At 34.8% G+C, this 15,600-nt stretch overlaps 1 protein-coding gene across 4 annotated transcripts in view; it reads right to left on the bottom strand.

The window, feature by feature from the left end:
- The window catches only part of ARHGAP32 (Rho GTPase activating protein 32), a 283,976-nt gene that overhangs the window by 98,489 nt on the left and 169,887 nt on the right, over positions 1 to 15,600 (bottom strand). For all 4 annotated transcript variants that reach the window (XM_081280998.1, XM_081281001.1, XM_081280999.1 and 1 more), the window contains one exon: positions 2,149 to 2,235. In XM_081280998.1, the coding sequence (XP_081137124.1) occupies positions 2,149 to 2,235 (87 nt within the window). The remainder of the gene's footprint in view (positions 1 to 2,148; positions 2,236 to 15,600) is intronic.

Genomic DNA, 15,600 nt, shown 5'->3' with positions numbered 1-15,600 from the left:
TAGTTATTAAAAAAAATGATTTGGGCTTACAATAGGGCTTATTACACACACACACACACACACACACACACACCATGGGAATGCTTCAAAGATTACTTTGTGAGCCAGAGAGAAGAATAATAATGCTTATATTATTATTATTATTATATAAGCATTATTATAATGTAGTAAATTACTACTTTGATGTAATAAATAGTACACCAAGCAATCTGCAATTTTTTAAGCAGCTGAATAGGATATTTACAACCAGGAAACTATCTAACATCTAGGTCACTAATATATGGAAGTACAAATGAGTAACAATTATAAATTCTAATGTATGCCCCAAACAGCATGTTTGCCTTTTAAGTGAAATAGCATAGATATTTTTGAGATTATGTTTTGCTAATGAGAATAAAAATATCTACATTCTCTGAGCATATGGAAATAAATGGTGAGAAGAGATGCTAAAAGGTGTTAGCTTGTACAGGAATTAATAAATTCATTCCTGACATACCAAACATGTACTCTAGAAAAAGATTTCCATTCATCTATTAGCAACAGTTTATCAGGACAGAATTTTTCAATATTTTCACCTAAAAAATCAATTTACCAACGTCCACATTCTCATTCTCTTAATAGAACTACACTTCAGGTCATCAAGGACCTATTTGAGATTCTTCCATGACTTTTATTTCCTTACTTCTTTTCCCCCAGGTCTCATTAATCACCAGATCTTCTATTCACATTCAGCCTATCCACTTCTAGAATTGAATTTCCAGCTCAAAGGTACACAAATCACCAAGACTAAAGGGGTCTGTCACCTATCCACTAAAATGAAATAGTAAAATACATGGAGGTACTGAATTTATAGTATCACCAACTTTCACTGCTTCTATAGCAAAGAGAAAATTCATAAGATTTACATTTAGAGACCTGTTATTAAAACTTCACAATAAAAAATTACTAAGTATAGCATTTTATGAAATATGACATGAAATTTAGTAATTCAGAGAAAAAACTAACTTACTAAATACAGCATTTTATGAAATATGACATGAAATTTAGTAATTCAGAGAAAAAACTAACTTACTAAATACAGCATTTTATGAAATATGACATGAAATTTAGTAATTCAGAGTTGCCTACTCCTTCAAACTGAGATGACATGCAACAAAACATATATGAAAAATATGTGACTTTGATAATTTTGACTCTATATTCAAGCTAAATTTGATTTCCAATCCCAAATTCTGGCACCTAAAAATAAAAGCACTTATTCTGAAAAGTTTTCCTTAAAGTCACCAGAACTAAGAATTTAAGTATTTCCCATGTGATATAAGCATCAGATTCTTCAAAATCACATGCACTTTCTTCTTTTGACACTATAGAGGAATACTGTCCTGGTCAGAACAGGGAGTAGCTGAGGCAGAGACAAGTGGTCAAATCTCCCATCATGATATGTGATCAACAGTTAACTCAACTAACATAGTGATCAATAAATGACATCAATTGGGTAGACAGAAGTGATGGGAGGGGAAGGGAGGGGATGGGGGGGAAGGAAGGACAGCAGAATAAATAGACATTATTATTGCTGTATGTATATACGTGACTGCATGACCAATGTGATTCTACAACCTGTACACTCAGAAAAATGAGAAATTATACATCATCTGATTCAAATGCAAAAAAAAAAAATGACATCATTCTCATGAGAAGTATCTTCATTTAAAGTTGTATTCTGATTCTACTAAACTGATTCTATTGAAGTGGGTACATGTAGAAATGTCAATATAACTGGGGGAAAATTTTTTACTTTATTTTATGTTGTTTTCAACACCTATACTCCCACAATCTCTATTATTTACTTATAAGTGTCCAAAACCTTAGGAACCTTTAAAAAATGCAAAGAGAAGATATGCAAGTTGCAACCTAAATTGGGCATTCCATGTATTATTGTATGAACACACTTCTCTTTTTTTTTTAAGAATACCATCTTATTTTCTTACAATAGTTATTTATAGCCCAATTTCACTTCAATATAAGTATCTTTATATAGATTATAATCCTTGAGGCAATGTGAGAAACACACTATAGTAAGGAATTTGGTGATTACTCAAAATAATTCTTATTAACTTTATATGCAGTGGAGGACAAATTCAGAATTACCTGACAAGCAATCTGCACGAGGTAGACCAGCTCTTTAGATTCACAGCCATTTTTCATTATTTCATTCTGTTCTTCTGAAAGTGAAAGCTATGTTACAAAAGAAAGGGAGAGAAAGTCATGATTAATAAATAATTAACTAAGTATTCAATAATACCTGGATCTACTTACCATAAGACATGCCTTATATCAGAACTCTACCACTCAAGGCAGATAAATGAAGAATTCAGGATTTCAAAACAATGTACTTGTAGGCAACTTGTAGGTTGCCTTTGCAGTTTTTATCCAAATGTGTACAACTGCATAACAGCAGTAAATAAAATACATTTGCAGTAAATAAAACACATTAGCTAAAAAGTAGGTCTTCACTTCCTCAATTCATTTAGTGCACATAGGAAAGGAAGGTATTTAAACGGGGCAATAAGAAGCAGCATGACTTAACAGTTTAAAAGACCTCAGAATCTATTACAGGGAATTGGTAACTGGCTGCCCAAAGAACAAGTTAAGCCTTCAGATGTTTCTTAATTTTGGACTCAGCATGTGGGTCTGTACATTGGATTTTATTTTTATTTGAAAGAGTAGCCAACATATAGAAGCTAAGGGTCCTCGTGTAAAAAATACAGATTTCTGTCTTGTATTGAAAAGTGTGGAAAGGGTCTGCATTCTCACGTAGGTAAAAACTACCTACAGTTGAGAAGTGACCTCACCTTTAAATGAGGCATATACTCTCCAACAGAGTCTGCCACAGAGCTGATTACTCTTTATTTTGTGCCAGCATCTTAGCTAAGTCTTAACTATCATTCATCATGCCACCTGCTTTGTTATTTTTCATATATACCCACTTTATTTATTTATGTTACATAGCTGCCATATCTTTGGGTGTGACTTTGTAAATCTGTTCCAGAAAGGAACCCCAAGTTCGAACCCCAAGTTGCCTGTGGCTATTCACTTATGATACTGATATACCTATTCGGTTTCTCAACTGCAAAATGGGGATGACATAATAATGCCTATTCTCAAATTTATGGGTATTAAATATGATGATGCTAGAAAGCATTCACCAAGGTAACTGGTACTCAACAAGTACTTTATAAATGTAACATATCATTGTTGTTAATACTAAAAGAAAAGCAAGGTTGATAAAGATACCCTCTGTATTTAGGAAAGCAGTGTCATTGAAAGCTACTTTTAAAAACTTCAGGTATTAAATAGAAGTTCACAGAATAATGTTCATTCTCATAATAACCAAAATAAGCAATATTAACTAAAAAACCCTACTTTAAAAAAATCAAAGAGTTAAGGATGAAAACAAATCTATAAATGGCCTGTGTTTCAGAAAGTTACAAAGTTTTCATGAGATAGAAGAGATTCAGACCACTAACCCACGCAGGACCCAGGCTCACAGTAGGCCTGGTCCATCCTTCCCTGGGTGGGGCAGACACCCGCCAGAGCTTCATCTCTGGCGCAAGACAGCCCCTTCCCAGCAACAGACTACCATGGGAGGTCAAAACCAGCTGCCCATATCCACCCACGTCAACTTGTACAGGACCCAGGTCCAGGATGCAGTAGCATACATTGAGGGACACCAGCAGGGTCTGGAAGCCCAACATCAAGGTGAGGTACAGACAATCTGCATGGTTAATACAAGAATATAGGGGAAAAAACTGTAATGTCTCAGATCCACACAGCAAGAAAGGAAGACACATAAACATGAAAAAACAAGGGAGGAAAGTGCTCCAAACAAACCGGGACACTATAATAACAGAACCCATGGACAGCAAAATTGATGAAATGTCAGAGAAGGAGTTCAGAAGGTTCATAATTAAAATGATCTGTGAATTAAAGAATGACCTAAATGAGCAAATACATGCAAAAATTGATCACTCCAACAATGAGATAAGAAAGCAAATACAGGTAGCAAAAGATTACTTCAAGAGAGAGATATAGATTATGAAAAAAAAGTCAGAAATCCTTGAAATGAAGGATACAATAAATCAAATAAAAAACTCAATAGAAAGCATAACCAACAAATTAGATCACTTGGAAGAAAGAACGTCAGATAATGAAGACAAAGTATACAATCTGGAAAATAAAGTTCATCACACAGTGAAGAGAGTAAGAAATCATGAACAGATATCCAAGAATTATGGGACAGCATCAAAAGACCAAATATAAGAGTTATTGGGATAGAGAAGGCACAGAGTTTCAAACCAAAGGAATGCACAATTTCTTCAACTGGATAATAGCAGAAAATTTCCCAAGCACGAAAAACGAATTGGGAAACCAAATATAAGAGGACACCAAGTGTACAAAATTATAACAGATCTACACCAAGGCACATTATAATGAAAATGCCTAGCATACAAAATAAGGATAGAATCTCTAAAGCCACAAGACAGAGAAATCAGATCACATATAGGGGGAGACCAATTTGTATCTCATCAGACTTTTCAACCCAGACCCTCAAAGCCAGGAGATTGTGGAACAACTCAAGCTCTGAAAGAAAATGGATGGCAACCAATAATCTTCTATCTAGCAAAACTAAGCTTTAGATTTGATGATAAAATAAAAACCTTCCCTGACAAACAAAAGCTAAAAGAATTTACAACTAGAAAGCCTGCACTACAGAATATCCTCAGCAAAATATTCCAAGAAAAGGAAATGAAAAACAATGATGAAAATCAGCAGAGGGAAGTATAACACTAAAGGAAAATCTAATCAGAGGAGAAACCAAGTCACGTTAAATACCAAAACTAAATAAAAATGGCTGGGAATATAAATCATGTCTCAATAATAACCCTGAATGTTAATGGCCTAAACTCACCAATCAAAAGGCATAGACTAGCAGATTGTGTAAAAAAAAAAAAAAAAAAAAAAAAACCAACAATATGCTGCCTCCAAGAGACTCATCTCATAGGAAAAGACATCCACAGACTGAAGGTGAAGGGTTGGGAAAAATCATACACTCACATGGGCTGTGGAAGCAAGTGGGGGTTTCCATCCTCATATCAAATAAAGTAGACTTCAAACTAAAGTCAATCAAAAAGGATAAAGAAGGACACTACATACTGCTCAGGGAACCATACACCAACAAGACTTAACAATTATAAATATATACACCCCAAACAATGGAGCATCTATGTTCATCAAACAAACTCTTCTCAAGTTTAAAAGTCAAATAGACCACAACACAATGATTTTGGGTGACTTTAACACACCTCTTTCATCACTAGATAGATCTTCCAAACAAAAGCTGAACAAAAAACTATAGAACTCAATAATACAATCAATAACTTAGACTTAACTGACATATATAGAATATTTCATCCTTCAACAAGAGAATATACTTTCTTCTCAGCAGCACATGGATCCTTCTCTAAAATAGACCATATACTATGCCACAAAGCAACTCTTAGCAAATATAAAAAAATAGAGATACTACACTGCATTCTATTAGATCGTAATGGAATAAAATTAGAAATCAATGATAAAATAAGAAATAAAATCCACTCCAGTACCTGAAGACCAAATAATATGCTATTGAATGAACAATGGATTGCAGAAGATATCAAGGAGGAGATTAAAAAAATTTTAGAGGTGAATGAGAACACAGATTCAACATATCAAAATCACTGGGACACTATGAAAGCAGTTCTAAGAGGAAAGTTCATTGCATGGAATTCATTCCTTTAAAGAAGAAAAAAATCAACAAATAAAGGACTTAGCATTACATCTCAAAGCCCTAGAAAAAGAAGAACAAATCAACACCAAAAGCAGCAGAAGGCAGGGAATAATTAAAATCAGAGCTGAAATCAATAAAATTGAAACAAAAGAAACAATTGAAAAAATGACAGAACAAAAAGTTGGTTCTTTGAAAAAATACATAAAATTGACAGACCTTTATTTAGCCATGCTAAAGAAGAGAAGGAAAGAGGAAACTCAAATCACTAACACAGTGATGAAAAGGAAATATCACAACAGACACTATAGCAATATAGACGATAATTAAAAATTATTTTAAAAACTTATACTCCAATAAAATGGAAAATATCGAGAGCATTGACAAATTTCTAGAGTCATATAATTTGCCCAAATTGAATCAGGATGATATACATAATTTAAACAGATCAATTGCAAGTGACAAAATAGCAGGCGCCATCAAAAGTCTACCAACCAAGAAAAGCCCAGAATCAGATGGATACACAGCCAAGTTCTACAAGACCTTTAAAGAAGAACTAATACTAATACTCTTTAATTTATTTCAGAAAATAGAAAAAAAGGCAGCACTTCCAAACTCATTCTATGAGGCCAATATCATCCTGATTTCAAAACCACGCAAAGACACATTTAAAAAAACCCTTCAGACCAATATCTCTAATGAACATAGATGCAAAAATTCTCAATAAAATTCTGACAAATCGAATACAAACATATACCAAATAGATCATGCACCATGATCAAGCGGGATTCATCCCAGGGATGCAAGTTTGGTTCAATATACAAAAATCAATACATGCAATTCATCACATCAATAGACTTAAAGATAAGAATTATATGATCATCTAAATAAATGCAGAAAACACATTTGACAAAATACAGCACCACTTTATGTTCAAAACACTAGAAAAACAGGGATAACAGGAACATATCTCAACATCATAAAGGCTATCCATGCTAAGCCCCAGGCCAACATCATTCTAAATGGAGAAAAATTGAAGGCATTCCCTCTAAAAACTGGAACAAGACAGGGATGCCCTCCTTCACCACTACTATTTAACATAGTTCTTGAAACACTGGCCAGAGCAATTAGATGAAAGAAATTAAAGGGGTACACACAGAAAAAGAAGAACTCAAAATGGCACTATTTGCTGAGATATGATTCTATACCTAGAAGACCCTGAAAGTTCCACCAGAAAACTTCAAAACATCTAGAACTAGGAAATGAATTCAGCAAAGTAGCAGGATATAAAATTAACACCCATAATTCAAAGGCATTTCTGTATATCAGTGATAAATCCTCAGAAATGGAAAGGAGAAAAACTACCCCATTTATAATAACAGTAAAAATATAAAATAAAATCAACTTAACGAAAGAGGTGAAAGATCTATATAATGAAAATTACAGAACCCTAAAGAAAGAAGTCAAAGAACACCTTAGAAGATGGAAAGGTCTACCTTGCTCTTGGATAGGCACAATTAATATTATCAAAGTGTCCATACTTCCAAAAGCACTATACAGATTTAATGAAATTCCAATCAAAATCCCATTGACATACCTCATAGAAATAGAAAAAGCAAACATGAAATTCATCTGGAAAAATAAGAGACCCAGAAATAGCTAAAGCAATCCTTAGAAGGAAGAATGAAGCAGGTGGCATCACTATACCAGACCTTAAACTATACTACTGAGCAATAATAACAAAAACAGCATGGTACTGGCATCAAAGCACACTGGTAGACACAGAGACTAACCCACAAAATTACAATTATCTTATATTAGACAAAGGTGCCAAAAACATGCATTGGAGAAAAGATAGTCTCTTCAACAAATGGTGCTGGGAAAAATGGAAATCCATATGCAACAAAATGAAATTAATCCTTTCTCTCTTACCTTGCACAAAACTCAACTCAAAATGGATCAAAATGGAGGTGAATAGAGAGCCTACACTTTAGGAGCAAATCTTTACCCCTCACACATCAGATAGAGCACTAAATTCTAGGGTATATGAAGAATTCAAAAAGCTAAGCAACAAAAAAACAAATATCTCAATCAATAAATGGGCCAAGGACCGGAACAGACTCTTCTCAGAAGAAGATATACAACCAATCAACAAATATATGAAAAAAATGTTCATCATCACTAGCAATTAGAGAAATACAAATCAAGATCTCTCTAAGATTTCATCTCACTCCAGTCAGAATGGCAGCTATAATGCATACAAACAACAATAAGTGTTGGTGAGGATGTGTAATCATACATTGCTAGTGGGACTGCAGATTGGTGCTGCCAATATGAAAAGCAGTATGAAGATTTCTTGGAAAATTGGGAATGGAACCACCATTTGACCCAGCTATCCCTCTCCTTGGTCTATACCCAAAGGACTTAAAAACAGCATACTACAGGGACACAGCCACATCAATGTTTATAGCAGCACAATTCACAATAGCTCAACTGTGAAACCAACCTAAATGCCCTTCAATAGATGAATGGATTGAAAAAATGTGGCATATATACACAGTGGAATTTTACTCAGCAATAAAAGAGAATAAAATAATGGCATCTGCAGGTAAATGGATGGAGTTAGAGAACATAATGCTAAGTGAAGTTAGACAATCCCAAAAAACCAAATGCCGAATGTTTTCTCTGATATAAGGAGGCTGATTCATAGTGGGATAGGGAGAGGGAGCATGGGAGAATAGACGAACTCTAGATAGGGCAGAGGGGTTGGAGGAGAAGGGAGGGTTATAAATGATGGTGGAATGTGATGATCATTATTATCCAAAGTACATGTATGAAGACATGAGTTGGTGTGATATACTTCGTATATAATCAGAGATATGAAAAATTGTGCTCTATATGTGTAATAAGAATTGTAATGCATTCTGCTGTCATGTATAAATTTTAAAAAGAGAGAGAGAAGAGATTCATGCATGGTCCTGAATTCCAAGCATAGATGCCATGGGACCAAGAATCTGCCTTAGGGTAAGGAAAAACCAGCCAAATCCTAAGTGACTCCATACAGACTAAAGTGACAAAATAAAATTACCCTAAGCACCTTGAAGCAGAATTGACACCCACCCATCAATTGATTCCCACAAGCATTCACCAGCTGCAGTACATCAAATGCTAAGGAAGAGAGGAGAAACAAAGAGAAAGGAACCAATAAAGTGTGGGGAGCCTCCCTCAAATGAGGGCAGATAATCTCCATAGACTGGGAGCAGGACTGTAAAACTAGAGGACAGAAGAACTGAGAGATTTTTCCCTGAGGCCTTCAGGACAATCAACAGCTAATGTCTGAAGGAAGGCACAGAAAAGCTGAGAAAACCCCCAGGGAGACATTCCAGACCTTCACAGGGTATAATGCAGCCAACCTCCAAGTCCTCCTGTAGCACAGAAAACTAGGGAAAGGACTCAGAGAAGAAGCAACCAGGCTGCAAAGCACAGAGGGATGACATATGTCTCATAGTCAGAGAACTGTGACTTCGTGGTAAAACACAAAGATGTCTTCAGCATCTTCACCAGTCTTCAATGTTCCCTGTGAACACAATTTCCAGACCTTATCTTCAAAATATTTAAAGGTAATGATGAACTCACTCAAACTAAAGCTGCCACAAAGAATAGATCTGATTCAGTTCCCACATGTGAAGACCAAGATGAAGGGATAAGCCCTTTCTTAGAAATAAATATCACTGACTTTAGTCTCAACTAGTTTTCACATCAGACATTTTGCATTAAAAAAATTACAAAACACAAATGGAAGCAAGAAAATGTCATGGTCACAAGATAAAACAGTAAAATAAAGAAGACATAGAAATGGGCCAGATACAAAAATAGTAAGAGAATGTAAATTAATTAGTCTGACAGAGATTCTAAAATTCAGATGAAAAGGTACACAATATACAAGAACACATGGGAAGAAGGAGAAGATTCTGGAAAAACAGTAGAATGGGAAGCATCAAAAATCTGTCTCCTCAGCTGGGCAACAGTACACTAGCAGAATCCATCAGATAAAAACTATTTTGGAACTCTGAAGACTTGCAACTTTCATGGAAAGGCTTGGATGGGAAATTGTGGTTCATTTTTGTCAAAATCAGCTCCTAACACACTAGCAGCTACCTATCGCCCACTCCTAGCCCAGTTGCAGCAGCTGTGCCCGTATTTCTGAAGCAGCCTACACATATCTTACAGGAGTCAGGAAAGGCAAAAAAAGACCTTCCTCCAAATATAGGGACCAATGCTGTGATTACTGACTATTGCTTCTAATCACAGAGGTAAGAACAAGAGATGTGTGGCTATCATTTCTGTGCCTCTCCGCATTGTAGAAAGCCCAACATTCTGGCTAAAGTGACTTCTGAGGGATTTAAAGGACCACCATCATTTTTCTTCTCCTCCTCTCTTTACTATTCTCTTTGTTCCCCTATGGGAAGCAGACAGAAAAGAATATAACATTCAGATTACAAAGTGACTGTACATGCCCAGGCAAAGGTACAGAGTTAGAAAAGAACTAGATATATATTTATACCTTGGGTTGATCCTTGGGATAGAGCCAGTCTGCACAATCAAATAAAAACAATAACAACAAACAACAAAAAACCCAGCAAACCTGGGGGTGAGGGGTCTGATTTCTAGAGTCATCATATTATTAGATTAAATTGTCCATTTTGCAAAAATAAATTAATAAACCACAAACCATATAAAAACACAGGAAAAGTTAAATCCATTAAAACAAAGTAAATTAATCAAAACTGTTCCTGATTCTTCAGGAATTAACTTGATGACAAATATACTAGACAAACAACTGTCTCAATTATGTTCAAAAAAACTAAAGAAAGATGTGGAAAAAGTCAAGAAAACATTGTATAAACAAAATAAAATTATCAATAAAGAGATTTTTTAAAAACATAAAAAGAAGCCAAAAACAAATTTTGTACTTGAAAAGTACAATATATGAAATGAAAAATTCATGAGAAAAAAGGTAGATTGAGCAAATAGAAAACAAAAACAGTAGTGAACTTGAAAAGAAGACAATCAAAATGATAAAATCTGAGGGACAGAAAGCAAAAGAGAGAGCCTAATGGACCCATGGGATACCATCAAGTGGACCAACATAGATACATGAGAGTCCCAAGAAAAGAATAGAGAATAAAAGAGGGTTATGGGTTGGAGCAAACAAAAATCCTAAACTTCCTAGATTTGATGAGAAACAGAACATAAACATCCAACAACCACAATGAATCCCAAGTAGTATTAACTTAGAGATCCATTACAAGCCACTAATAATCAAACTTCAAAAGTGAACAAGAAAATCTTGAAAGGACGACAAGAAAAGCAACTCAACATCTAAGAGGGGTCTTCAATTAGATCATCAACAGACTTCCCATCAGAAACTCTGGAGGCCAGAACGTAGTGAGTCAATATATTTAAAGCACTAAACAAAAGAACTGTGAACCAAAAAGAATGGAAACTCAGAGATATGCGACAGTCTGGTCAAGCTGAAGACTGCCATGCTAATACTAAATAAGCCAGTCACAAAAAGACAAATACGGTATGATTCCATATATATAAGGTACTCAAGTAGTCAAAAGAACACATGGGAATTCAACAAAGATTGAAACTTAGTTAAATTAAAAATAAATTAAAATTATTGTATCAGATATTAACAGCAAACCAAACAGAGTGTATTTGAAAACAGATCAGTAGAAGTATACAAACTAAAACACAAAGAAGAAGAAAGAAAAAACAAAAATAACAGGATAGTTCAGATCTCTGAGAATACCAGACTACCATAAGTATAACTGGAGTACCAAAAGGACATAAAAGATGAATAGGGCAGAAGTACTCTTTATGAGATATTCATGAATATCTCAACCTCAAATTCAAGAAATTCAGTAAGTCCCAAATATGATAAATAATTCAGTATTAAAATATCATAGTCATACTTTTAAACAACAAAGCTAAAGAGAAAAATCTTTCAGTATGCAAAGAAGAAATCATATTACTAAAGTGAGAAACAATGACAGCAGAATTTTCACCAGAAACATGAAAGAGGAGATGACAAAGGGAAAGGATTTTTAAAGTGCTAAAAGAAAATTTGTCAGTATGTCCCATAAAACAACCTTCAGAAATTTAAGCAACATAAAGACATTCACAAATAACAAAAGCTAAGAGAATTTGCCTTCAACAGACCATCCCAACAACAAAAACTAAAGAAGTTTTTCAAGCTAAAGGGAAATGACACCAGATAAAAATGAGCAGTGCAGGAAGGAATTAACAGCACTAGAAATGGTAAATATCTAAGTAAGTAAAAGACATCCAACTTCTCCACAGTAACAGATGGAACAGGTTAAGAATATCTTGAAGTTCTGAGAAAGGAAATTTACCACGTTTATTCATACTTAAACTACCATGCAAAAGAAAGCACTTTTTGGTGAACAAAAACAGAGTTCTACCAATAGAACGTTGCTGAAAGAACTTCTAAAATATGCACTCGAGAAGAAGAAAAAGGATTCCAAGAGAACAAATAAAGATGTAAAGCAGAAATACTGAGCAAAGAATTCAGCAAATAACTATACATCTAAATAAATTTTATCCGTATAAAAAAATAAACAATTAATTCAGGGAGATAACCTGATGGAGCTATCACCAGAGGCAACACTAATAAAGAAGACAAGAAAGACTGATGGTACATAAAATAAAAGTGCTAGGACTCCATGACAGAAGCAGCAAAGATACTGATATACTTTCAACTTTAAATTAGTTATTCAAACTAAAATTGTAATGGTAGCCATTAAAATAGAAAAAAATACATAACTTTCAAACCAGGAGGAGGAGGACAATATTATGTCACACCACATACATACAACTAAAAGCAAAAGAAGATGGCCCAATGGTGTCCACAAAATGGTGAATCGGCAGCTTCAGTCCCTCTATGGAAACATGAAGAAAACAAATTCTCTCAGAATCAACTTTCTTAGTATTCAAGAAAACAGTAAAGGATTATAATAGCCAGAGAGCACTGAGTCAAGAAAAAGCCAACTTCAAGAACATAGAAAAGTTTTGTGTATTTTCACTTGCCCTTGCTCTAACTACTCTGGGGCTGCACGGTAGACTTCATGATGGCAGCCCACATTCCCAGAGTAGAGATCTGGTTCCTGGGTACAGAAGGAGTAGACTTAGACTTATTCACAAATCCCTGTGCTTGTTCTCTTCCATCTGTGTAGGGGTTCCCTGAAGGACTGAGGCAACTTAAAGATAGGACAACTAAAATTATACAATCTGAATAACAGAAAGAAACTTTTTTTTTAATTATACAACACCTAAGAGACCTATGGGACACCATTAAGTGAACCAACATGCATCTTACAGAAACCCAAGAAAGAGAAAGAGAAAGAAAAAATGTCTAAAATAATTCCAAATTAATGAATCTACACATCCAAAATCTTTGATGCATTCCAAGCAAGATAAACCCAAAAAGACTATACCAAGACACATGATAAACTATTGAAAGACAAAATCAAAGACAGACTCTTGAAAGAAGAGCAAGACAGCAAGACAGAAGAGAAAGAAAGACCAAAAGCTGCTGGTCACAAACAAGCAATCCTCAATTAGATTAGAAGCAAGCCAGGTATTGTGGCACATGCCTGTAGTCCCAGCAACTAAGAAGGCTATGGTAGGAAGACTGCAAGTTCAAACTCAGCCTCAGCAACTGAGTGAGTGAGGCCCTAAGCAACTTAGTGAGATTGTCTCAAAATAAAAAATAAAAAAGGGTTGGGGATGTGGCTCAGTGGTTAAGCGGCCCTGGGTTCAATCCTTAGTACAAAAAAAAAAAAAAAAAAAAAAAATTGAAAGTGAACTTCTTACCAGAAACCCTGGAGACAAGAAGGCAATGGGATGATATATTTTAAATGTTGAAAGAAAAACATTGTCAACTGAAAATTCTATATCTGTCAAAACTGTACTTTAAAAATAAAGAAAGGCTGAGATTGTGGCTCAGTGGTAGAGTGCTCGCCTAGCATGGGTGGGACCCAGGTTCGATTCTCAGCACCACATAAAAATAAAGGCATTGTGTTGTGTCCATCTACAAAAAAGATTCATATTTAAAAAAATGAAATAAAAAAAATAAAGAAGAGGGGCTGGGGTTGTGGCTCAGTGGCAGAGCGCTTGCCTAGCATGTGTGAGGCACTGTGTTTGATTCTCAGCACCACATATAAATAAATAAAATAAAGGTCCATTGACAACTAAAAATATTTTTAAAAAATAATAAATAGGGCTGGGGATGTGGCTCAAGCGGTAGCGCGCTCGCCTGGCATGTGTGGGGCTCTGGGTTCGATCCTCAGCACCACATAAAAATAAAATAAAGATGTTGTGTCCACTGAAAACTAAAAAATAAATATTACAAATAATAATAATAATGATAATAATAATAAAGAAATTAAGACATTCAGAAAAAAACAAGTTGGGACTGGGGTTGAGACTAAGTGGTAGAGCACCTGCCTAGCATGAGTAAGGCCCTGGGTTGGATTCTCAGCATCACATATAAATAAAATAAAGGTCCACTGACAACTAAAATATCTAAAAAAAAAAAAAAAAAAAAAAAAAGGAAAACAAGTTAAGGGAGTTGACTAAAACTCTAGACCTATCCTACAAGAAAACTGAGTCTCAAAGGTTGGTGTGAAAGGACATTAGAGAGTAAACAGAATCCCTATAAAGACATAAAAATATCCAATGAAGGTAAATACCTGGGCAAATACAAACACAAGTTTTATTAAAATTTTGGTATGGAACTCCACTTTCTGTTTTTTTCCTGTGTTAGTCAGCTTTTCTTCAACGGGACCAAAATACTTGACAAGGACAACTTAAGAGGAGGAAAAGTTTATTTTGGGCTCACTATTGGCCAACTCCATGGCTCTGGACCCAAGGTGAGACAGAACACCAAGTCCAAGGATGTGGTAAAGGAAAGCTGTTCAGCTCATGGCAACAGGGAAGCAAAAAGAAAGCCCCAGGAGCCAGGGACAAAATATAATCGCCAAAGGCATGCCCACGTGACTTACTTCCTCCAGTAACGCTCCTAAAAGCCCTACCTCTGAACCTTGTTACATTGGGGAACATATTTTCATGCTCTTCACAGACATTAAAGATCCAAACCACAACACTCAATGATTTAAAAGACATGTGCATAAAAGTAATTATAATTTTTGTTATTGGGTACATAACATATAAAGATATAACTTGTAACATCCATAACTGAAAGAATGAGACAGAACTGTGAAGAGTAGATCTTTTGTATGTAACTAAAGTTAAGTCCGTATGAATTCAAGAGACTGTTAAAACTTCAGGGTGTTATATGTAGTCACTATGGTGACCACAAATAACATATTAAAAAAAAGGTACATGGAAGCAAACAAGAAGGGAAATCAAAACATGTCACTAAAAATTTCAAAGAAATATGAAAGAATGTAGTAATGGAGAATATGAGATACAAAAACTATAAGACATACAGAAAACAGTAAAGAGAACTAAAGTAAATCCTTCTTTTAGAGTAATTACTACAAATGTGAATGGATTAATTCCTATAACAATACAGCAAAGAACAGAAAAAGGATTAAAAATAAACATTTCAACTGGACACTGTGTGCAAGAGTCACTTAAGATCCAAAGATATAAATACATTAAAAGTGAAAAGATGGAAAAATATATTCCATGTAAAGAAAAACCAAAGAGATCAGAGTGGTTAT

This window comes from Spermophilus citellus (genome assembly GCF_964194105.1).
Source record: "Spermophilus citellus genome assembly, chromosome: 2".
In the NCBI taxonomy this organism is placed as follows: domain Eukaryota; kingdom Metazoa; phylum Chordata; class Mammalia; order Rodentia; family Sciuridae; genus Spermophilus; species Spermophilus citellus.
The sequence above is the reverse complement of the archived record's forward strand: the minus strand, read 5'-3'. Positions and strand labels throughout refer to the sequence as shown.